The sequence below is a fragment of the Marmota marmota genome, unplaced genomic scaffold, assembly GCF_001458135.2.
Source record: "Marmota marmota marmota unplaced genomic scaffold, marMar, whole genome shotgun sequence".
In the NCBI taxonomy this organism is placed as follows: domain Eukaryota; kingdom Metazoa; phylum Chordata; class Mammalia; order Rodentia; family Sciuridae; genus Marmota; species Marmota marmota.
The window spans coordinates 11840529-11865288 of NW_026000119.1; the positions used below are offsets into that span (position 1 = coordinate 11840529).

The window sequence follows — 24760 nt, forward strand, 5'->3', positions numbered from 1 at the left end:
GGGCGCGGAGCGCGAGCGCCGACACAGCCCAGCTCTCCGCCGCCGGCCCCGCCTGCGGACTTCTCGCTAGCGCTCGCCTGCCAGGTTTTAACGACGTACAAGCACACACCGTCGGAACACCAAGTCCTCGCCGCTCAAAACTCCAGCTATAATTTGAATATTGTTGAATATTGCGGCCCAAGAGGCCGCAGAGAGCAGGAACCACTGCAGCAATAAACCACATTCGCTACTTTTGATCACTCCAGAGCTTGCAATCAGGAAACGGACAACTAATGCACATATGTTTTACTTTGCTTTCAGTTTTGATTTCATTACATTGAGACGAATATTTACAAAACATCTTCCCTTTTGTGGCCAACATGCGTATTACAAAGAAAACAGTAACTCATTTGGGTCCTTAAGTGATTAAGGAACTGACGACAAAGTAGGCGCTCAAAGTACAAGCGAAATCGTGTCCTACTCAGAGGACCAGGAAAAGTATTTAAGCCGAGCTTAAAGACAAGCAGGGGGTGGGGGGCGGATAACCTTCCAAGGGGCAGAGATGAAAGGAGGTGGTGCTTCAGCCATCGCTTAGGAACGAGCACGCTGTAGGTGCTAGAAACGCTTAAATGAATATGGAATTAATCCCCTACTCTGTGGACTCCCCATTTGACCTAGAATCGTGACAATGTTGTCCATCTCACAAAAAAGTAGTTCACACTGTTACTAAGTCGTGGACAGACGTGTTAACGCCTGGCACCAAAACTACAATGCTGGGAGAATGGCCCAGTGCATCTCAAAGTATGCTTAGAGGACTCCTGGGAGTCCCCAAGACCTTCTCCGAGGTCAGAACTATTTTTAGAATGACACAAAGACAATATTTGTCTTTTCACTGTGCTGACATTAGTACTGATGGTGCAAACGCAATTGTGGGGAAACTACTGGCACCTTGGCAACTAATCAAGGCAGTGGGAGCAAACGAAACTCATAGTCACTGCATTCTTCACCACACATTAGCAGTTAAAAAAAAAGTTTCCTTTATGAAAGTCCTTAAAGAAGCAAGCAGTTAGAGTTATGACTTTCATAAATCTTGACCCTTGAGCACGGGTCTTTTTGATGTTCTTTGCAACAAAACAGAAAGCACACATTAAGCACTCTGCTGCACACTGATGTAAAATGGCTGTCTAGAAGAAAAGCATTCCTGTAACTGTGGCAAAACAATCCACAAGCTGCAGTTATTCTGACTTGGATTGGGCAAACATTTTCTTGAAAATGAACAAAGTGAGCCCGTTTCTTCAAAATCAACTGACAATATTTATTGCCAATGATAAAATTTGAACTTTCAAGCAGTTTTGAAAACCTTACATCTGTCACTCTAAATTTGACAGCTTCCTAATACTTAAGGGGTTTCCTGACAAGATCTTAGTGATAGTGATGAGTGTGAGTTTAGAAGTTCTGCATAATTTAGTAACCAATAGTTTCCAATGACCAACACATGATTGTACAAAACCATGCACAGGTAAAAGATCCACTGAAAGTGCAAGACAGATTCATGGATTTTAATGTATCAAAGTAAGAAAAGAAAAAAAAAAAGATGAACATACTCATTTCAGATTTTGCAATGTAACTAACCTTTAGGAAACCACAACGTGTACAATTTGGTATAGTCATAATATTAAAGAAGGTATCAAAGTAACTCCTTTTCTGTGTGCAGCTAAATTATCATTGTAGACTTCAAAACATCACTGCAGAATAAATGGAGAAGCAGATAGAGAATCAAGCAGTCTCCTGTTAAACCAGACAGTAAAGAGATTTACATAAATGTAAAATAATGCCAATCAATGCCACTAATTTCCCTAATTTTGGAAAAATGTAACTTATGTTAATATATAAAGGGGTTTTAAAAAAACTTAAGAAAGATGTTAAATGCAGTAAGTCCTCTATATCTATGGATTCAACCAATCTCAGTTTGAAAATATTTGGGGGGAAGAGGACTACATCTGTCCTGAACAAGTACAAAAATTTTTTGTTGTCATTATTTCCTAAATAACACAATACAATTGTTTACATGGTACTAGAGATTATTTAAGGTATACTAGGATATATGTAAAGGATATATGCATTTTATATAAAGGATTATAAGATCATTTATGCTGTAAACAAAATTATATCAGGCATAAAGTAAAAAAAATTTTTTAAAATATCATTTACTCAAAATTTCCATTTGCCACAGGAGGCTACAAATGTGCACTGCTAATATTAAATTATATTTTTCAGGGTCTGAGGGTGTAGTTCAGTAATACAGTCCTTGCTTGCCTCACATGTTCCAGACTCTGGGTCCACTTCCAGCACTATAAATAAATTAATTAACTAAGAAGTTACATTTTTTCCTCTGTAAACTGTTAATTGTTCTGATACCATTTAAACATGAGGAAATGATAAATACAACAAATATTTACCCAAAAAGAAATTCAGAATCAACATCAGATTATAATTACACCTGAGATTCCCTGGGCCCTCAAACTGGTTTGTAATTTTAATTAGCTAGGCTAATTTGAAACAGATGTAGGATTACACTAGATTTGTAATACATCTAAAAATACTAGAGGGAAGTACAGGAGAAATTGTTCTACAAGTGAATACTGTATGTGACGGAAGAACTACTGCAATACAAACATGAGCATTATGATTTCCAAGTGTTTTGAAAACACCATTGTATCCAACCCAATCCTGTTCAGCAACAAAATGGAACAAAAAGGAATTCTTAACCTTTTGGGGGCACAGAATTCTTTGACTCTCTGATGAAATATGAGAACCCAGGCCCACACTATAATACTTTGATGTGGTTCATGATTCCTCTGGAGCCCACTTAACGAGTATTTGAAGCTCTGTGGACTTCAGGTCAGAATGCCTAGGCCCTGGTCCAGCTAAAAGACCCTGTTCACCTTGCTAATAAGGGGTAAGATCACCTATCAATCTTCACTGACCATTTAGAAACTTAGAGCTGTCTTAGTAATTGCCCATGATGGTGAAATATTTTTCACAAAAGTAATGGAAAGATGCTGCATGACAACAAGATACATCTATACAACAAAAGAACAGGTTTTCTTGGGCAGTGAGCATATGCCAATCAGTTCTACATTTCCTTAATTCATTAATCCTATAGAGACCACAAGTAGTAAATCCAAAAAAGTAAGGTGCACAGTTTAACAAATAGAGCAGAATTTATAATGTGAGACAGATCATTTTACTATCTGAAATCAGTTCCTGAATCACACAAGTACCTTTTTATTAGCTCTTGAAATTAATGAGATTTATAAATAACCTTTGCATACTGGTAATGTCAACAATATATGCTATATGTAATACATCTTAAATATAATTTTTAAAAAATGCAATCAATTATGTTTAACCCACAGTGCCAAGCACAGTGGCACATGCCTGTAATCCCAGCAGCTCTGGAGGCTAAGGCAGGAGGATCAAAAATTCAAAGCAGCCTCAGCAATTTAGGAGGCCCTAAGCAACTCAGTGAGACCCTGTCTCTAAATAAAATATTTTAGAAAGGCTGGGGATGTGGCTCATGGGTTAAGTACGTCTAGGTTCAATTCCTGTACCAAAATAAATAAATAAATAAATAAATAATAATAATAATAATAATAATGTTTATCCCAGAGTAAAAACAGAATAATCAAGTGCTTCATTGTTCATTTGGCAAAATATACAGATAGATTTAATGTAAATGCATACTTGATTCATTTCAAAATATATGTACTGTTTTGAATTTGGAAGATAAAAGATAATCTTTCTAATGCATTAATTTAAATTTCTAAAAAATATAAACAAGTTGCCTCATTCAGAACCCTAAAATACCTGAGTGTATGTATTTGTGCACAATGATCATTCAAGGGTTCTACTACTTATAGGATTTTTCATCTATAAGTTATGCAAGTCAGATCCAAGAACTGCCACTTCAATGGAATGCCATTTAATGAGGACACTGCTAAAATCACTTTGCTAAAAGAAGTGTTCCAGGTTGCCATTGAAAGATCTCAAATGTAGCAGACTCAGGAAAAGAGAGAGAGACAAAGCAGGTGGGGGTGGAGGTGGGGGAACATGCATATTCCCTAGAGGACAGAGACAGCAGGGAAAAGTGCTAATAAGCACCACTAGAAATTAACCAGCTCTCCCTTCAGCTGTGGCCTCCATGCAAAGCAAACCCCACTTTCTCAGAACCTTTCTTGTTCTCAGGCACTATTCCAAAGATTTCCATCTCTCAGGTCTTTCACCTTGGTTATGAAACTGGTTCAAACTTCAACCTGGAGATTCTCAGGATACATGAAGGCAAAGAGGGTTTTAAGTAAATCTATATCCAGGTCCTTAATTTCCAAATGCTCTCCTTACCCCCAGTATTCAGACTCTCACTTTTCCCTTGCCTTTCCCTGTTCACAAAAGAAAAGCAGTCCTCTAATCCATCCCAAATCAGACTTACTAGATGCATCACTCCAGGTGTTAAATACGTCTGGGGCCCCAAAAGAACAGTTCTCTCTCGGTAGAGAGGGAGAGTCCCTGAGAGCAAATCAACAAGTAGTAATGGATGGGTCCTCGTTAAACGTATCCAGGTAACAAACCTGTCCCAAGGTTACCAGGCCTTACACAATAGCTGTGCATTAGAAGCAAAAATAAGATGCATAGCACCACCAGTAGTCAGACTGTCTGAAGAGTAAACCTGATTTAGCTGACTAATTTAAGAATGAGGATTTGGAATCTTTCAACATTTTTAAAGAAGATTGCAAGCAAAAATATTTAGACTACTGTCCAGCTTCACCTCTTTCTTTACTGAGTGCCTTTACTTCTAGTCTTTCCCGTCCTATATCCCCTCTTATTAGTGCATTAATAAAATATTCCTGTTCACCCTCCTAGTATAGCTGCCCATCCATGCCAATGACTGACGTGACAGCCTACAAAAGAGCCCAGGTTCCCCATTCCCTCGCCAACACACATGCACTCACACACAGCTATTTATTTAGTGGTACTGGGGACTGCCTGGCCTATTTATTTATTTATTTATTTATTGTCTCACTGAGTTGCCAAGGCTGGCCTTAAACTCACAATACTCATGCCTCAGCCTTCCAAGTAGCTGAATTCCAGGCCATGTGCTGCCATGTCTGGCCAAACCCAGCTTTTTAAAACAAACTTTTAAAAAATGTTTACAATAATTTTAGATTTCAAAAAAAAAGTTGCAAAAGACTCCTATGTAACCCCTTGGGTACTTTTCCAATTGTTTACATCTTTTTTTATATATACTTTTTATTTAATTTATTTATTTTTATGTGGTGCTGAGGATCGAACCAAGTGTCTCACATGTGCTAGGCAAGCGCTCTACCTCTGAGCTACAAACCCAGCCCTGTTTACATATTTTATTACTATTTTTTCATTGGTCAAAACTGGGGAATCAACATTGGTGTATTACTATGAACTAAACTCCAGTCTTTATTTTGATTTCACCAGTTTTTCCATTAATGTTCTTTTTATGTTATAAGATCCAACACAGGGTATCTCACACAGCATTGTGTCTCTGAGAGTTCCTCATTCTCCTTAATTGTTATGACCTGGACACTTCTGAGGAGCTCTGGGTGGGTATTCTGTAGACTGTCCCTCTCTAAGGAGTGAATTATGTTCCACCTCTGTAAATGGGAGCAGATACCTATTTGGAATTTTTCTGTAAAAATGTTTCTTTGCTCTTTCCATTTTCTTACTTACTCAATCATTTATTTATATCAGTATGAGCTCATGGTTATTTTGAACTTTGGGTTATAATTAATACTACATGATTTATTGTTGTCAAATTTTTCCATTTGGCCATTACAAGCTGGTTCAGACTGGCTACTTGTCTCTTTGACATGCTCTATCCTTTCTTGTTTTGATCACTCCTTGCTTTCTGGAACTACAAGATGCTCTAGGCCAACATTCTATTTTCCCTACCCAAACTCTACTTTTCTCAACACATCAGCTTCTTAAAAGCTGCCACCCAGTCTCTTTGTATCATATGGCCAAACTTCTAGATCAAGAGAAGTCTACTTTCCTCCTTGATGCCAGTGGCTCCCTTCCTTGAAAAGTTCTCTGTGGACTTTTTTGTGGCAAATTCATCTTACCTTATAGTTCCTTTTTACATAATCAGAATCAAAAATCAAACTCCAGAAATTCTCACTTGTCTCCTCTCCATCTGAATGGTGTCTTGTACAACATCATCAGTGGCTCTACATGTGTGACTCCAACTAGCCCCAAATCCAACCCGTTTCTTCCCCCTGGGCCCCTTACTGATGCACCAGTCATCAATCACCCTAACTAAAGATCAGTCACTCCCTTTTCTGGCTTATTCTCAACCTCTAATCACACCAAAACCCCAAAGCTTTCCTGGGATAGTGAAAGTACAAGGATAGGAGTGGGGAGATTCTCACTTTAGATACTTCTCAGTTTTTCTGTATTTAGACACCTAATCTCTAATTCCTCCATGCCAACCCCCCACCCCGACACTCTACCCCCATGAACATGTTTTCACCCTCCGTTTTACAAAGCAGATTCAATACAGTGTCAGGATACTGCTTCCTCAAAGTTGAGCTACATAGGTGTATTTTTTAAAAGTGGGACTCAATAGAAAATTGCTAGCAATAGATATCTCTGGATGGAAGGATCTAGACTTATTTTCTTCTGGGCATTTTTAAAATTTTCTTAATATTATAGAATGAACATATTCCTGTTTTGCAGTCCTAAAAATTAATAAAAATTAAAACCCACAATTACTATAAAAACAAAACAACTATACTCAAATCTTAGGCTCCAGGAAGGAGACAAGGGTCACCTAATCCACTTCTCCATGCAAGAATGCTTTTTCTACCAGAGGAGTTTGTTTGCATATCTCCAGGGACATCTGTTGTAATTACAAGGCAGCCCAGCCCCTTCTATAGCTGGCCAACAATGAGCACTAGAAAGTTCTCTCCTCTACAAAGCTAATACTGTCTTCCCTGGAGTCCTGGTTCCAAGGGTCCTACTTCTTCTTGATACTAATATATCTGCAGCTCAGTTTTCTTATGCTTACTGTTTGATTATCTTTTTTTTTTCTATCCTTTCCCTTATACTATGCATATTTTTATATGTAAAATATATCTGTTGCAAGCTGATTGTTGTATTTGGCAAAAGCCTAGTCTGATGATCTCTGCTTTGTAATTGAAATATTTAGCCATTTATTTTAATTATTTGATAGGTTGGGTTTAAGTTCTGTCACCTTGATATTTGTCTTCCAGTTGTCTCTTCTAATTTTTTTGTTTATTTGTTGCTCCTTTCCTTCATTCTTTTGCAAAACTTCAGGCAAGCCCCAACAGAAACCACAGAACATTCTGTGTGTACAATCAAGTTTCACTAAACTCTCCAAGTGATTCTCTTGTACATTAGAGTTTAGAAATAGCTGGGTGCAATTGTGTGGGCATTAATCCCAGCTACATGGAAGACTGAAGCAGGACTATACAAGTTCAAAGCCAGCTTGGGCAACCTTGTGAGAATCAGACCATCTCAAAATAAATCAAGTTTAGAAAACACTGCTCTAAGGCTAACAGTATGTAATTTTATAAACTGCTATTTAGAATCAATATTTTATCACTTCACAGCTGACACTTCTCTCTCAATTCTTTTTTTAAAATTTTTTTTTAGTTGTCAATGGACTTGTATTTATTTATTTATATGCAGTGCTAAGGATTGAATCCTCATGCTAGGCAAGTGCTTTACCACTGAGCTACAACCCCAGGCCCTCAATTCCTTCTTGAAATTAAAAATAATCATAGTGTGTCCCAATCTTTCTAGACCCCTCTATCATTCACTTGGTTCAGATTCTTCATATATCATCCATGCTTCAATAGCTTAATAAGAATTATTTTTCTTGCCAACCCTTTCTACCCAGTCTTCAACACAACCACCAGTGTATTGAGTCACAAAACCAAAAACAGTCTCTGTGGCCTCTAGAGTGAGGGGAGGAAAAAACAGAACACCAACCTCTTACAGGGGTGCCTTAACCACCTTGATCCCCTTTAGTAATCTCATCATCCACCAACTTTCTCTGGCCTCCCAACTAGCAGGAATGCCTTCCAGCCCCATGATTCTATTAGAAGGTCAGAAGCTTTGCAGAGAGCACCTAATTTTCACTGGACTGCCCTTTCCTTCCTCTCCTGTGCAGGAGACCCCACTACCATTATCCAAACCCCAACAAATACAGCTCTTCTCAGAAGCCTTCCCAGCTAGCATAACCTTCCCTCTTTACCAACCACAAGCTCCTCACCCTCATGCATGTCAAGTCAAGAAGCTGGATGAGATTAAAAGGAATGCTTGCTCGCTTGGGTGCAAAGGCAGCCAAAAGATAATGATTGCTGACACAGAATTGCAGAGGACTCAGCTACAGTTGCTACAGTGGGACGTCCTCTCTCTCACACTTGTGAGTTTGAGGGTGAAATATGCCCCCAAGTGGGCACAATCTGAGGGCTTCTCTCATGAGAACTCAGTGGACAATGGCCTGGGGGTCCACACAGGAAGGGAGTGAAGATTACTGAAAGTCCAATGGAATCCACAAAGTTGCCTATTGAAAACATGTACAGGACTCAGGTTTGGCCATTGTGGATACTATGTGAATTCACAGTGCTAACACCAGTTAGTATACACTGATCAGGAAGTCCAGTTGGCAGATTAATTTAAAAAGAAGAAAACAAATCCTTGTTCAAAGTTAGTTTAAGTGCAGTGTAGTGGCAAACTATATAAAAATAGTTTGTTTAATAGAGGGATTCTTACAAAACATGGGGTCTACAGGAGAAAGGAAAAATAATGGAAAACAATACTAATTTAAAACACAGAAACAATAACACTTTGCAAACAGTTACTTCCCCTCAGGTGTGAACTAGTGAGAACAATTTAGATCCCTTTTAGACTAGGCAGTGGATCAGCAGTCTTGGCTACACAGGAGAATCACCAAAGGAAATCTGTAAATTGCTGCTACTCTCAGGCCACACCCCAGGTCAATGATTCCTAAGAAATGCATCAGTATTTTTTAAATGTCCTCAGGTGATTTCATGTGCTACTCAACGGAAGCACTACAAGCAGCAGCCACACTCTGAACACTGGGTGCTATTACAAATTCAAGAGTCTCAGGTTTCAACCCAAACTACTGAATCAGCACCTGCATTTTTAACGAAAATCCTAGGTGATTCATGTACCCATTAGAGTCTGAGAGGCACAGCATTACAAAATGCATAACACTTAAGAATTTCATATATTCAAAGGTACACAACAGGTATTATTTCCAATAGTCTATCTAAAAACACATTAATCCATAAACAAAAATTTAGTGCAGTTGTCTATGATAGTTAGTGGCTTTATATCCCTTTTATATCCCTTCAAACTATCCTCATTTATGTGGATTTTCCTGAACCTACATAAAGGGGGGAAGGATTTAAAAATTGGAAGATAGGAGATATTTCCCAGTCTCTGAAGGGATGTTTTTTCCCTTTTGTTGGGGGGGGCGGGGATTACATATATAGACAAGCCACAATGATCAGTCAATTGCAGCTTATAAATTACAATAAGATCTGGCCTCCCCCACATAAAAGAGGCTACATCAACTATTGGCATGGTCTATGATTCCCAACCTATCCTAAATGTGCTGTTTTTATTCTTCACAAATGTTTCAATCCAAACAATTCAAAACCTAATTTGGGGTAAGAATTTTATATTCCATCTGAGGACTGAGGCTCTCTCAAAAACTTAGGGAAGTTTTATTTGAGAATTATTTGTTATGGACTCTGCCTCTTACTTAAATCATATGCAAAATAAGATTACAACTAAATCAAATAAACATTTATTAAGTGCCTATTATATCTAAAGCGCTGTACAAACCTACAGAGAGATTTTTTTTTAAATTGCCTCCTAAGCATTTACTAACTCAGAGGAAGACCTATTCCATTTTCAAAATTTTAAATAGCTTGAAAATATAGTGAATCTAAAGAATAAGCAGCAAAGTGGCACAGACCAGTAATCCCAGAGACTTGGAAGGCCAAGGTATGAGGATTGCAAGTTTGTGGCCAGCCTTGGTAATTTAGTGAGTCCCTGCCTCAAAAAATAAAAAGGGTCAGGGGATGTAGCTCAGTGGTAGAGCACCCTGGGTTCAATTCACAGAACTGGAAAAAAAAAACAAAACTGATTAATATCTAATTAAACATTTTCATGATCAAGGATCTATAAATTATTGAGTTAACTAAGTTATTTTTAGGCATAATAGCTCAAGGATTCATTGAAGAAAATTACAGGGCTGGAGGTATAGCTCGGTATGCATGAGGCCCTAGGTGAGATAGGAAGGAAGGAAGAAAGAAAATAAATAAGAGAAATTTTTAGCAATAGAGTCTTTGAGGTTGCCAAGGTAGCCTGTGTTCTCAGAAAGGAGGGAACTTCCCCTAATAATCCAATTAGAACTTGGCCAAGGTGAGAACTCACAGTTGGGAACTTTGTTCCCAGCTGACAGATTTGTTAGTACCCTTATAAGCCATGAACACCTCAAAGCTGACTAGCCTCTAGCCTCACAGCTTAACAACTTAATGGGCCCTATACTCTAAATTAAAAGTTAACACAAAGATGCCTTTCTTCCATACATGATAGTGGTCCCATAGCAGGTGTTCTTTGGGAGACACAGTAATCATCTTTGATACCAAAGCCCCAGCTCAATGACAGGCAAGGTGTTGGGAATAATTTTGTAAGTGATATGAATTTACTGAGCACTCTTCATATACCTGGCCCTGTTCTTTTATTTGGGGGATTGTGGCAGGTGCATACTAGAGATTAAACCCAGGGGCACTTAACCACTGAAATACATCCCCAGCCCTTCTTGGTTTTTGTTTTTTATTTTTTGAGATAAGGATAAATTACGTAGGGCCTAAGTTGCTGAACCTGGCCTCACATTTGAGATTCTAAAGCAAGAGGTAAAAGACCTCAACAATGAAAATTACAGGATTCTAAAGTAAGAAATTGAAGAAGACCTTAGGAGATGAAAAGATCTCCCTTGTTTTGGATAGGCAGAATTAATATTGTCAAAATGACCATACTACCAAAAGCACTATACAGACTTAATGCAATTCCAATCAAAATCCCAATGACATTCCTCATAGAAATAGAAAAAGCAATCATGAAATTCATCTGGAAAAATAAGACACCCAGAGTAGCCAAAGCAATCCTTAACAAGAGTGAAGCAGGAGGCATCACTATACCAGGACTTAAACTATACTGCAGAGCTATAATAAAAAAATGACATGGTTTTGGCACCAAAATAGACTTGTAGACCAATGGTACTTAATAGAGAACACAAAGACTAACCCACATAAATACATACTAGACAAAGGCGCCAAAAACATATAATAAAGAAAAGATATCCTCTTTAACAAAGGTGCTGGGAAAACTAAAAATTCATATGCAGAAAAATGAAATTGAGCCCCTCTCTCTTACCATGCACAAAACTAAACTCAAAGTAGATCAAGGACCTAGGAATTAGACCAGAGACCTTGCGTCAAATAGAAGAAAAGGTAGGCCCAAACTTTCATCATGTCAGGTTAGGCCCCAACTTCCTTAACAAGACTCCTATAGTGCAAGAAATAAAATCAAGAATCAATAAATGGGATGGATTCAAACTGAAAAGCTCCTTCTCAGCAAAAGAAACAATCAGTGAAGTGAAGACAGAGACTATAGAATGGGGACAAATTTTACCACACACACATCAGAGCATTAATCTCTAGGATATATAAAGAACTCAAAAAACTTAACACCAAAAAAACCCCAAATAACCCAAGTAATAAATGGGCAAAGGAACTGAACAGACACTTTTCAGAAGATGATATACAATCGATCAACAAACATGGAAAAAATGTCCAACATCTCTAGCAATTAGAGAAATGAAAATCAAAACTATAAGATTTCATCTCACTCCAGTCAGAATGGCAGCTATTAAGAATACAAACAACAGTAAGTGTTGGTGAGGATGTGGGGGAAAAGGCACGTTCATACATTGCTGGTGGAACGGCAAATTGATGCAACCAATTTGGAAAACAGTATGGAGATTCCTTGGAAAACTTGGAATGGAAACCACCATTTAACCCAGCTATCCCTCTCCTCAGTCTATACCCAGAGAACTTAAAAACAGCATACTACGGTGACTCAGCCACACCAATGTTTATAGCAGCACAACTCACAATAGCTAAACCGTGGAACCAACCTAGATGCCCCTCAGTAGATGAATGGATAAAGAAACTGTGGTATATATACACAGAGAATATTACTCAGCATTAAAAGACAATAAAATCATGACATTTGCAGATAAATGGATGTAGATGGAGAATATTATGCTAAGTGAAGTAAGCCAATCCCCAAAAACCAAAGGCTGAATGTTTTCTCTGGTATGTGGATGCTGATCCATAATGGAGGTGGTGGGGGGAGCATGGGAGGAATGGATTAACTCTGGATAGGAGAATGGGGGTAGGAAAGATGGTGGAATGAGATGGACATCATTACCCTAAATACATGAATGGTGTCTCTACTTTGTATATAACCAGAGAAATGAAAAATTGTGTTATATATGTGTACTATGATTCAAAATGCATCTGTCATGTATAACAAATTAGAATAAATAAATAAATTCAAATTAAAAAAAATTGAGATCTCTCTGCCTCAGCATCCCAAGTCACTGGAATTACAGGTGTGCACAACCACAGCCAGCTTATCTGGCTTTGTCTAAGTCCTTCACCCATACTAAATAATTCCTACCACAAACCTTTAAGCCAAGCACAATATGACCATTCTTGCTTATATAGATAAGGAAAATGAGGCCCAAGAAGGGAAATTTTCTCAAAGTCATGCTGGGTGGTAGGACTGAGATATGCCCCTGGCACGCTGGCTCCAGGGTCCATAATCACAATCACTCTGCTATGCAGCCTCTCTTGAAAAGCTATTGTTATGCTCTTGAGGAAACACAGAAACCCAAAACTTTTTGCAGCCCTTTGGTATCTGGCTATGTTTTGCCAAAGCACTCCCCCAAATGACATTCTTTTTGTACCCTTTTCTTTTCTTTTTTTTTCTTTTTCTTTCTTTCTTTTTTTCTCAGTATTGGGTTCAAACTGAGGGGTGCTTTACCCCATGTACTACATCTCCAGCCCTTTTTATTTTTTGAGACAANTTTTTTTTTTTTTTTTTTTTTTTTTTTTTTTTTTTTTTTTTTTTTTTTTTTTGTGATGCTGGGAATTGAACCCAGGGCCTTATGCATTGAACCCAGGGCCTCTACCAACTGAGTTCTATCCTCAACCCATAACATTCTTTTTGAGCTCAGCTAAATAGATGGCTTCTGCAAAAGACAAAGAGTGAGGTATTATCATGGTTGGTTGGTTTGGTTTTCCCTAGGATTGTTTAGGATTTGAAAAAAAAAAAAAAACTCAATACTTGGACTAGAACATCTATCATTCCAATTACTAAAGAAAATGATGTAAAGCTATTTGAAGTAAACATGGAAGCCCAGTCTGGTTTTCTTTACTAGACATTTCAGGAACCTTGAATGCTGAAGTCTCTCATGGTGATTAGCAAGTCACATTAAAGTTACAGTTCAGGGAAGTCCACCCCATCCTTTAGAAAAAGAAAGTAAGTTTGCAGAATTTTTAGCATTAGGGATAGGAGTAGCAGTTTCTAGTGGTGGTGTCATCTAGAACAATCATTGTGTGTGTGTGTGTGTGTGTGTGTGTGTGTGTGATTTCAATTGCACTGAGGCCAAAACAATTTCAACTAAGAGCATTTCTCCTCTCTCTTAAACAAATGTACAGTTGCAAGGGAGCACATATGTAGGCTACCTATTTCCAACAACCTCAAACAAGTAGAGCACCATTAGGAGGCCAAGATAAAACAGCAAAGAAACAAAAACCCATTTTCCAACCCTATAGTTTTTCTTTTTTCTTTTCAATTCATCCTGCTATATTTTCTTTAATTAAGTACAAAGACCTCTACTCTCTAGGCATATCACCTATAGACCATTTATTTCACCCACTGCTCTGTTTGGCAGCCAGTCTCTTGTCTCTCTCTTCAGCAATGGTGAGTCGGATTCCTTTTCCTCGGAGAAGAGAAATCCATGGTTTGTTGCCTTTGCCAATAACAAAAATGTTGGAGAGCCGGGTGGCAAAGCTGTTGCCATTGGCATCTTTCACATGAACCACGTCAAAAGAGCCACGATGTCTCTCTCTGTTGGTAATCACACTAATTCTTCCCAAGTTAGCACCTCCGGTCACCATACACAGGTTATCAGTGTCAAACTTGATGAAGTCAGTAATCTTGCCAGTCTCCAAATCAATCTGAATGGTATCATTCACCTTGATTAGGGGATCAGGGTATCAAATGGTTCGAGCGTCATGAGTCACCAGATGAGGGATTCCTTTTGTGCCCACAAATATCTTTCTCACTTTGCACAACTTGTACTTGGCCTCCTCAGGTGTAATGCAATGAACAGCAAAACGACCCTTGGTATCATAGATCAGATGGAAATTCTCTCCAGTCTTATCAATGCTGATGACATCCATAAAACGGGTGGGGTGGGTTATATCGGTTGGGACTTTCCCATCAATCTTGATGAAGCGCTGCATGCAAATCTTTTTTACTTCATCTCCTGTCAGGGCATACTTAAGTCTGTTCCTTAGAAAAATGATGAGAGGAAGACATTCTCTCAGCTTGTGGGGACCAGTGGATGGACGAGGAGCAAACACACCAGTCAATTTATCCAGCATCCAATGCTTTGGAGCTGCTACCTGCTTCAGATGCTTCTTGGGACCACGAGCCATGGCTGCTCTAGGCACGGAAAGAGCCCTATAGTTTTTCTTTTTCTCTTCTTTTGGTACCAGGGATTGAACCCAGGGGCAATTACCCACCGACCCACATCCCCAGCCCTTTTTTATATTTTATATTTTATTTAGAGACAGGGTCTCATTAAGTTGCTTAGGGTGTAAAAGGCTAAGGCTGGATTTGCACTCACCATCCTCCTGCCTCAGCCTCCCCAACCAGTGGGATTATAAAAATGTGCCACTGAGCCCAACTCAACCCAACCCTACAGTTTCTCTAACACCCATTCATTTATTCTCAGAATTTAATTAAATTCCTGGGAAATGCACTGTTTTAGACAGCCTCACACTGCCTACATTCAAGACTTAAGCCCTCAGGTTTTTTATTGTTGTTTTTGAGGTTTGTTTTGTTTTGTTTTCTTTGTAAATTTTGAGACAGGGTCACACAAATTGCTTAGGACCTCATTAAGTTACTGAGGCTGGCCTCAAATTTATGATCCTCCTGTTTCAGCCTTCTGAGTTATTAGAATTACAGGCATGGGCCACTGCACCAAGCCTAAGCTTCACTTTCTTTAGATGAAGTTTGCCAGCAACTATAGCATGTTACTCAAGAGACTACTGGCAAGAGTCTTCTTTCCCTCTCCTTTTCACTACCTGTGGGCGACTATCACTGATGCTCACAGATGGCACCCATCAGTGGGAAGTCTGAAACTGCTCTTAGGAGACCCTGGGAGTTTAAGAAGTTCAAGTATAGCTGGTCACAGTGGTGCACATTTGGAATCCCAGTAGCTCAGGAGGCTGAGGCAGGAGGATCACAGGTTCAGCAACTTACTGAGGCCTTGAGCAACTCACCAAGACTCTGTCTCTAAATAAACTATAAAAGGGGCTGGAGATATGGCTCAGTGGTTACATGCTCCTGGGTTCAATCCCTGGTACCAAAAAAAAAAAAAAAAAGTTCAGTGTTTCTGTGTGGTGTACAGTTCTCCAGAGACAAATCCTATGGATTTGAATTTTCTTCTATTTTCTTTTGTGTCAACCTGACATTATTTGTATATACCCCAGGGCAGGGTCTTGCTTTCTTTTCTACAAGTTATGCAGCCTTAAGGAGGGACTAAATCACTATTACTCTTCAGTGGTTACTGCTTCTGGTTTCCACTTGGGTATTAATCTGCTATCACCTATTCAAGAATTAGGGCTTCAAATACAGAAACTGGTTCTCATTCTCATCTATAAATTCTTGGTTGTCAATGCCAAGACTTGGCTCAAACTAAGTACAGTGGCCCAAGCCTGTAATGCCAGATACTCAGGAGGCTGAGGCAGGGGGGATCATGAGTTTGAGGCCAGCCTGGGTAATTTAAGAAGACCCTGTCTCAAAATAAAAGTGAATTGGCTGAGGATGTAGCTTAGTGGTAGAACACTTGCCTACCACTTGTGAGACCCTGGGTTCAATTCCCAGTACCCACCCCACTGAAAACAAAACAAAACAAAACAAAACAAAAACCCTGCTCAAGAATAGCAAGTGGCTAGGAAAAGAGAGAGCCTTTTTTTTGTTGTCGTTGTTGTAGTTGAACATAATACCTTTATTTATTTGTTTGTGGTGCTGAGGATCAAACCCAGGTCCTTGAACATGTTAGGTAAGCACTTTACCGCTGAGCCACAACCCCAGCAACAAGAGAGAGGCTTGCTAGGGTCCACTGGGCCAACTAGCTGAGCCCCAGAGTGCTTGTATCTGCACGGGGATTAAATAAAGCCCTATCCACAAGCAACACCACTACTTGCACATTGTAATAATGTAAGATTCTGAGAAGGAAAACAAGAGGGAGTGGCTATTACATAACAACCAAGCAGAGAAAGTAGCATTTAATCCTCTTCCTCATTTTATGAGAAAGAAATTCAAGGACCAGGGTTTTCCAGTTTTAAACAGACTTTAAGATGAGCACTTTTTAAAGTAAACATAACCACAATATCTGATCTGATCCAAAATGTTTTAAAATTAATTTAATATCAACTATTATTACTTATTATTTTAATATTAATATAAAATTCCAGTAATATCATCAAATGTCCAGTTTTCAAATTCAATTGGTGTATTTAAGATTGTTTCGTGACAGTGTTGCTATATCTCTTAGGCTTCTTTACAATCTGTATTCTTTTATTACTTGAAACTTATTTGATCTAAACATGACTTGGTCTTTAGAGTGAACAGCTCCCATCCTGAAGCTATGCTGGGGCTGCCATCCATCAATCAGTTCATTAGCATATGATAAAGACACTTATCACTAGTAAATTCCAAGGATTTAGGAGTTGTGTGCCAGCAAACAGAATAAAAATCAAATGTATAGATCTTTCTTTCTTTTTTTCTCAGTATTGGGTTCAAACTGAGGGGTGCTTTACCCCATGTACTACATCTCCAGCCCTTTTTATTTTTTGAGACAAGGTCTTGCTAAATTACCCTGGCAGGCCTCTAACTTGCAAATCTCCCACCTCAGCCTCCCAAGTCTCTGGAATTACAGGTGTGCACTGGTGCCCAGCTAATCAATGCATATTTACTGAGGGCTGGGGAGCACCTGTACCTGCCCCTGTGTGCTAACAGCAACAGAGGCAAAGGAGCATGGGAATGCCAGGGAATGAGTGTTCAGTGGTCCCAGGAGTTTGAAGACCACTGGAGTTGAGAGGATCTGAGGCAAACTCAATGGGAAGCACTTCATTGGACCCACAGAGCAAATGCGTTCTGGGTTTGAGAACCGGTTTAAGCAGAACTAGAAATGGTCACAACAAAACATGTCTGCCTTTTCTATTTAAAAAAGAAAAAAAAAATGCATGGAGATGTAGTTTACATGTACACCAGTGCCAGAGAATTGTGGTGAGAAAAGCAGAGGCAGATTAACCAAAAGTTAAAGAGGTGTAATAAAAACTTGTACGCAGGTACCCCTAGTGAAATGTAATACCCAACACTGATTATAAACCAAATACAAGACAAAGTAACAAGAGCCCATAAAAGTATTTTGGCTAAGGACAAGGACATTTTCCTACCCCACACAGGTGGAATCATTTCTCCTCAGGATTAAAACCCAAGGAACAAGGAGGTTTACTATGAAACTTAGCAGTATATGATTTACTAGACAGATTCTGTCATAATAAAGAAAAAGAAAATGTAATAGTGAAAAATAAGCTACCACCAATAAGACATCATAAAAAAATAATTCTGAGATTCTTTGATCGAGTAATTACACATCTAAACAAAAACCCCAATACAACTGAACCACTTCTTAGCTTCTTTCTCATTAAATCTATCAGTAACCATTTATGGTTTTCCTTACACCCATAATTAAGATTATCAGAGTCAACAAAACCCAGGGAAGAGTATGCATCTGACTCACCTTGGTATCTGCCACAGCACCATGTGCCATAGGTACTCGATAAATAGTTGGTGTATGAAAGAATAAAAACAACCTCCCATAGCAACAAGCCCAGACTTTTCCATGGGAGGACCTTTCTCCTGAATTATAAGTTAGGGCAACTCCCTGGTAAATCTTTCAAATAAATTCAACAAACATTTTTGGGGTGCCCTATATGTGCCAGTGCTTAGCACTATTCTTGGCACTGGAATGTAAAGATGACTAACACACAGTCCTTAACGCCCTGAGGGGACTCGGCCCAGGACAAGAAGCACAAACTGGAACATACAATGGGAAAATGCCACAAAGGAGATAAAACGCTGTGGGAACCAGGTGAAGGAACAAGTCATTACACAGGTTGTGAGGGGGAAAGGTGAGGTCAGAGAATCTGTAGAAGTGAAATTCCAGCTCCCACCACCTTCCATACATACTCAGGCTCCCTTTAAAACTGTATTTGAAAAACAGAAGCATGATCAAGTTATATCCCTGCAAATTAGCCTTCGTGGGCCTGTAACAGGTCAAAGCTCATTTCCAACAGCAATACAAAGCCCACAGGCACCATCATCAGCTGCATTTACTGGGCACCTGCTGTGTGCCAGACACAGTGGCAAGAATTTTATAAGCATTCACCTATTTAATCCTTATAATAATCTGACAAGGCCAGTTGGTATCATCATTTGTGTGCTCTAGATGAGACACAGAGATTTAAAAACAAAATGAAAACCATGTCCTAGATATCAGACATGGCTATACCAGATATCTATTTCAGTTCTGGTACCAGAGGCCCCTTTACCTTGTGCTGCGGGAGGGCCAGAATTAGCCCGGGGTATTTAACCTAGGGTTGTAGTATCATTGAGCTACATCTTTAATCCTTTTTTACTTTTGAGACAGTTCTTGCTAAATTGCTGAGACTCGTCTTGAACTTGTGATCCTCCTGCCTCAACTTCCTGAGAAGATGGATTACAGGCTTGAGCCACCATGCCCAGCTTCCAGAGCCCCTTATTAACTACCCACTTCTCTTCCTCATTTCCTGCCTCTGGGCTCCTTACACTGTAATATCAGAAACACCAAATAATTGAAATTCTGGAAACTGAAGCCAAACTGTTTTAAACCTCTATGTTTCTGCATAGAAAGCACTTTAGACACCCACCACCAAACCCTTCCACTACATGGCAAATAAAAAACATATTTATGTCAGGCCCAGTGGTACACACTTGTAATCCCAGCTACTCGGGAGGCTGTAGCAGGAAGATTGAAGATTCTAGGCTAGGCTTGGCAATTTAGCAAGACAAGGGCTGGGGATCTTGGGATATTGCTCAGTAGCAAAGAACCCCTAGGTTTTAATCCCCAGTACAGGGCAAAGTGTGTTGGGGGGCAACAAAAACATTTTTGTTATTGACTATCCCTTCTGTGTTACACTTTTTTAGCACTGAATATATCACACTATACAACTCCTCAATTAAATTTCTTCTTCTATGGCTCATACTTCCCCTATTGATAGTCAGCCACTCTTATTCTTAACTATAAGTACTAGTTTAAATGTTTTTTTATTAATGCTACCACAGGATAGACGTAGAAGACTATCCTGATCCTGAGGGTGTTAGGTACTGAATCCAGTGCCTCATACATGCTAGGCAAGTGCCTTACTACTGAACTATATATCCTTAACCCTTATGGGTCAATTTTTAAATTTTGATTTCTATCTCTCCCCCTAGAATGTGAACTTCACAGAGCCTACTTTAGTTGCCATTGTATTTTCAATGCCTAATCCTAGTACATAGCAACTCTTAATAAATAGGCTGGGGGCATGCAAGAGGCCCTAGGTTCAATCCCTAGCACTTAAAAAAAAAAAAAAAAAAAAAGGATTTCCCCAAGAAAATATAGTATTGTAAAGAACTAAAAGAATTAATATGGTCAGAAACACAGAAAGATGGGAAGGCAGCATGGATCTTGGGAGAAAATAACAAAAACTGAAGTTGTGTCATAGTGTACACAAGAGAGAAGAAGAGAAACATTAAAGAGGTGAGTTCATGTTGGGTTGCAGTGTTGCAGTATTTTTCTTTAGGCAGCAATGATGTGAGTTTTTAAAGCTGTTTTGGTTTTGTACCTATCATCAGGCTACCACAGGGAGACACAGTAAACTGGAAGTACAGACAGCCAGAGCCCATTATAAAAGTCCAGGCAACAAGGTCAGCAGACTCACAGAAGGAAAGAAGGCCTAGAATCAGAGGCCAGAAAGAAAGGCAGAACATCCTACACCAAAACCCGACAGCTTGTTTTCTGTATGACAACCCCTGATTTAGCTAGCTACCAAAGTTCTCAGAATTTAACTTGTCTGACCAAAACATGGTTCTCACCAGAAAAAATCTCATGCATGACACTTCACTGCCTTCTGTGATCCTATAACGTTCACTTCCTCTTAGAGCATTTATCCCATTATTTGTCTCTCTCCCTGGTTAAGTAGAACAGGGATCTCATTTTTATTATGTTCAAGACCTCAGATTTGAATGCATCACCTAACATAGATATTCAAGAGGATTTGTTCAATGAATGGATGATAAAAGCATCAGTTCTCAAAAAGGAGGGTCCTCATCATAAAAACTTTCTTTGTTGTTGTTATTGTTATTTTCTGTGCTGGGGGTCAAACTTGGAGCCTCACACATTCTATGCAAGCACAGTACCATTTAGCTACTTCCCTCCAGCTTGCCCCCACCTTTTTTTTTTTTTTTTTTTGAGACACAGTCTTGATAAGTTGCCCAAATTGGCCTGGAACTTTCCATCCACCTGCTCCAGCCTCCTGAATACCTGAGATTACAGGCATGTGCCACCATACCTGGCCAGTTGCCATTCTGATTCTAGAAAATAAAGCTTAGCAATTCTGTTATTTGGATACGTCCTTTCTCTTTACTAAATCAATCTGGCTTCCAGGAATAATAAGGCAAAGATAAGGTGTTATGCCAATCTAAATGTAATATATTAAAAACTTTTGACCATGCCATAATTTGCACATTTTTCTTCCCTACTATAAATGATATGGTAACTTAAGGGGAAAAAATAAATAGAGATTGAATGAGGCAGAAGTGGGAAGTCCAAAGTAAAATTCAGCATAAACTTTAAAGCAATTCTGCAAATTATTTCTAGAGTGCAAGCAGAAGCCACGTTCTCCCCCTCTCCTTGCCAAGAGTTGCAGCAACCAGGTGTGATGGGACCCAACCTAACTGGTTTCCCCACCTCCAGACTTTGCCACATTAATCCCACACCATGGTTTGCTGCCACATTAAGCTCCTACAGTACAGCCTGTGATGAACAGGTACCACATGAAATCATTATTATCCTCCACCCTTCAGTGCCTCCAGGAAGCACTACTCCTTCAAGCTGATTGCAACACCAAGGTCAGGAGCCTCAGAGGTACTCTTCCAACAACACATTGTGCAAGTGCCAGAGATTTTCCTACACAGTTTCTCCTATTCCTTTCCTTTTCCCCACTTTTTCTATTCGCTCTGCTTTTAATCCCTCTTCTACGGCTACTAGTCCTTTCCTAGATTAGCTATGACCAACAGAAACATAATAGGGGCTATTAATATAATTTTAAATTTGCAAGTAGCCACATTAAAAAAGGTAAAGAAGCCAGTGCAATCAACTTTAGTAATGTTTTATGTAAAAATCAATCTATTGTAAAAGTGTTTTCATTTTAACTGTAAGTACACTTATAGATGACTTCTTTGCATGTTTTCTCCAGACTCATTTTTTGAAATCTGTGTGCATTATATCCTGACAGGACATCTCAGTTCTGACCAGCCACATTTCAAATGCTCAACAGGTATGTGTGGCCTGGTGACTACCACAGGAGACAGTTCAGGTTTAGATAAAGTGGTCTTAGCTACATTGCCATCCTTCTCTCTTATTGCACCCAAACACTTTAATCTCAGCTGTAATCAACCATTCCTTTAATAGAAGGAAATGTAATAGACCCATCTCCTTCTGTATCACCAAATTAGCTTTCCAATAGTCATGAAATGCCCCTTTTTGTGCTCCTCTTCAAATTTTAATACCCAATGCAAATGCTGCCTTTGTCATAAAGCCTTTCCCATACTCCACAATCAAAATTCATCTCTACCTCCTTTATATTTTCATCTTGCAACTCCATGACAACATTAGTGTTTTTGCCTGTGTGCCCAACAGATGATAAACTCCTTAAAGACATAGTATTGCTACTCTCCTTATAGCTCTCAAAGAATACAGCAGAGTGCTCTGCACACAGCTGACCCTTGATAAGCTTCTGATAAGGTGAATTTTTAAATTTACCAGCCTTATAACAGACAAGTGAACACTTAAACACGAATGCCTACCAAGGAACAGCTGGTTCCAAGATAAGCTGAACTGCTGCTTAATTAATACCTGCTGGCAACCCAGGAACTGAAAGTGTGGGTGCATCTTTGCCCTGTCATGGAAAAAGTGACACTAACTCATACTCTGACCCAGAATTCTAGAAAATATCATAGATTAGAAGCATTATCTTTGTGCAAGAATAGAAATGAAGCCAGAACCCCTGGACATTCTATATACCATCATGGGCAACATTCACAATAATTGATCATTAGTCTAAATATTAAAAACATGTTAAAGTAGCATGCAAAAAAGTCTAAAATTAGATTCCTTTTTCTGAATAAGAGACTGATGCAGTGGTCTCCAGGAAAGCTCAGAACCTGATCCCTACTCTGTGATATTTTTTGTTTCTGCACCAAACATTTGACTTTATTTGTGAAATGAGAGGGAAGGATAATTGCCCTCCATTGCAGGGATCATTTCCCCAGACCCCCCACAATGCACACTCTGCAAAATTTCCCAAGTGATCCTCTTAAAAGGACATTTAAGGGTTGGGATGTAGCTCAGTGGCACAACATTTGCCTGGCATTCATGAGGCCCCTAGGTTCAAACCCCAGCACCATGAGGGGTGGGGGACAAAAAAGGAAACCCTCTGGAAACCCTCCAATGGTTTCCCTTCTAACTCCAACAAATTTCCAATGACCTACAAGCCCCTCTCCAATCTGGCCTCCTGAAAATTCCAGACTTCATCCTAACCACTCTTACCCTCTTCACTGTGCTCAGGCCTCATAGGCCACCTTGCTGACCTTGCTATTTCTCACACACACACCAAGCATACATCACCTCGGGGGCTTTACATGTGCTCCCTTTGTCTGCAAGGTTCCCTCCACCCCCAGTTGCAGTCATCTGCCTGGCTCACTCCCTCAGATCTCTGCTCCAAGATTACCTTATCAGAGGTGCCTTTCCCAAAGAGTGATATAAATAGCACGCCCTCCCTCATGTGCCTGACACTCTTTACCCCCCTTGACCCTGCTTTATAATCCTGGAATGACCCATTTACTCTTTGTCTATCTGAACACCAGGACATAAACTCCAGGAAAGCAGAACCTTTCGTCTTGTTCACTGCAATGCCCTTGCTGCAAAGAACAATGCCTTGTGTACAACACGCTCAAATATTTATTGACTGAATAGGCAAATGCTACAGTTTGGTTCTGAACTGGTCCCCAAAGACCTATACATTAAAAACTTGGTCCCAGCTTGTGGTGCCGTTGGGACCCTCTAGAAGGGTCCTAGTGGAAGGGAATTAGGTAACCCCCAAAAATTGGGGTTGTGCCCTTGAAGGGGATATTGGGACACCAGTCCCTTCTTCTTGCTCCCTCTTCTTTTGCGTCCCATCAGCATGAGTCGAGCAGCCTCCTCTACCACTCTGTGATGTACTGTGCTGCCACAGGCCCTAAGCAAGGGGACCAAGCAAGCATGGACTGAAATGTCTGCTGTCATGAGCCAAAATAAAACTGTTCCCTTATTAAGTTGATTATCTCAGGCATTTTATCAATGGTGACAGAAAGCTACAACACAGTGAATGAGCAACATTTTTATTTTGTTAATGAAGTAGCAGAATGAAGGCTTATTTCTTCCCTTATTCAAATAAAATCTGTGTGTGTGTGTGTGTGTGTGTTTCCATTGCTAGAGATGGAACCCAGGGTCAAATAACATTTGAGTGTCTCACTGTAATATCTTAAACTTAATTAAAATTCATCTATGAACATCACTAAAAATATAAAAATATTACCTTTAAGTATGTAAATAAAATTCATATCATTAAGCAACCTGAATAATTCTATCCCCAGACCTGTTTTGAACACATTTATCTAGAAAAATAACACTATCTTCCTACCCATTAAATAGGATAACATTGATTCTGTTCTGTAACTTGTTCACTATATCATGCCATCTTTGAGATACATAGAACAATCAAACCCTTTTAAAAATGTATTTAATTTCCTATAATATAGTATTGATGGACTGATAAGTGTTCTTCATCTGAAAAGAAAAAACAATTCAGACCAGTGCAGCCTCAGGACAAGGCATTGAGATTTTATACATACACATAATGCCTCAAGATTTTATATAAATAATACACACACATATAATCTTTATATATATATATATATA

General features: G+C 39.2%; 2 protein-coding genes across 3 annotated transcripts in view; both read right to left on the reverse strand.

The window, feature by feature from the left end:
- LOC107153610 (40S ribosomal protein S4, X isoform-like) overlaps nucleotides 1–14908 on the reverse strand; it is a 16000-nt gene extending 1092 nt beyond the window's left edge. The window contains 2 exon segments of the mRNA XM_015499154.2: nucleotides 4805–4815; nucleotides 14035–14908. Of these exon segments, the coding sequence (XP_015354640.1) occupies nucleotides 14073–14864 (792 nt within the window). The 5' untranslated portion in view covers nucleotides 14865–14908 and the 3' untranslated portion in view covers nucleotides 4805–4815; nucleotides 14035–14072.
- Aff1 (ALF transcription elongation factor 1) overlaps nucleotides 1–24760 on the reverse strand; it is a 189444-nt gene that overhangs the window by 130430 nt on the left and 34254 nt on the right. The gene's annotated exons all lie outside the window — the stretch shown is intronic.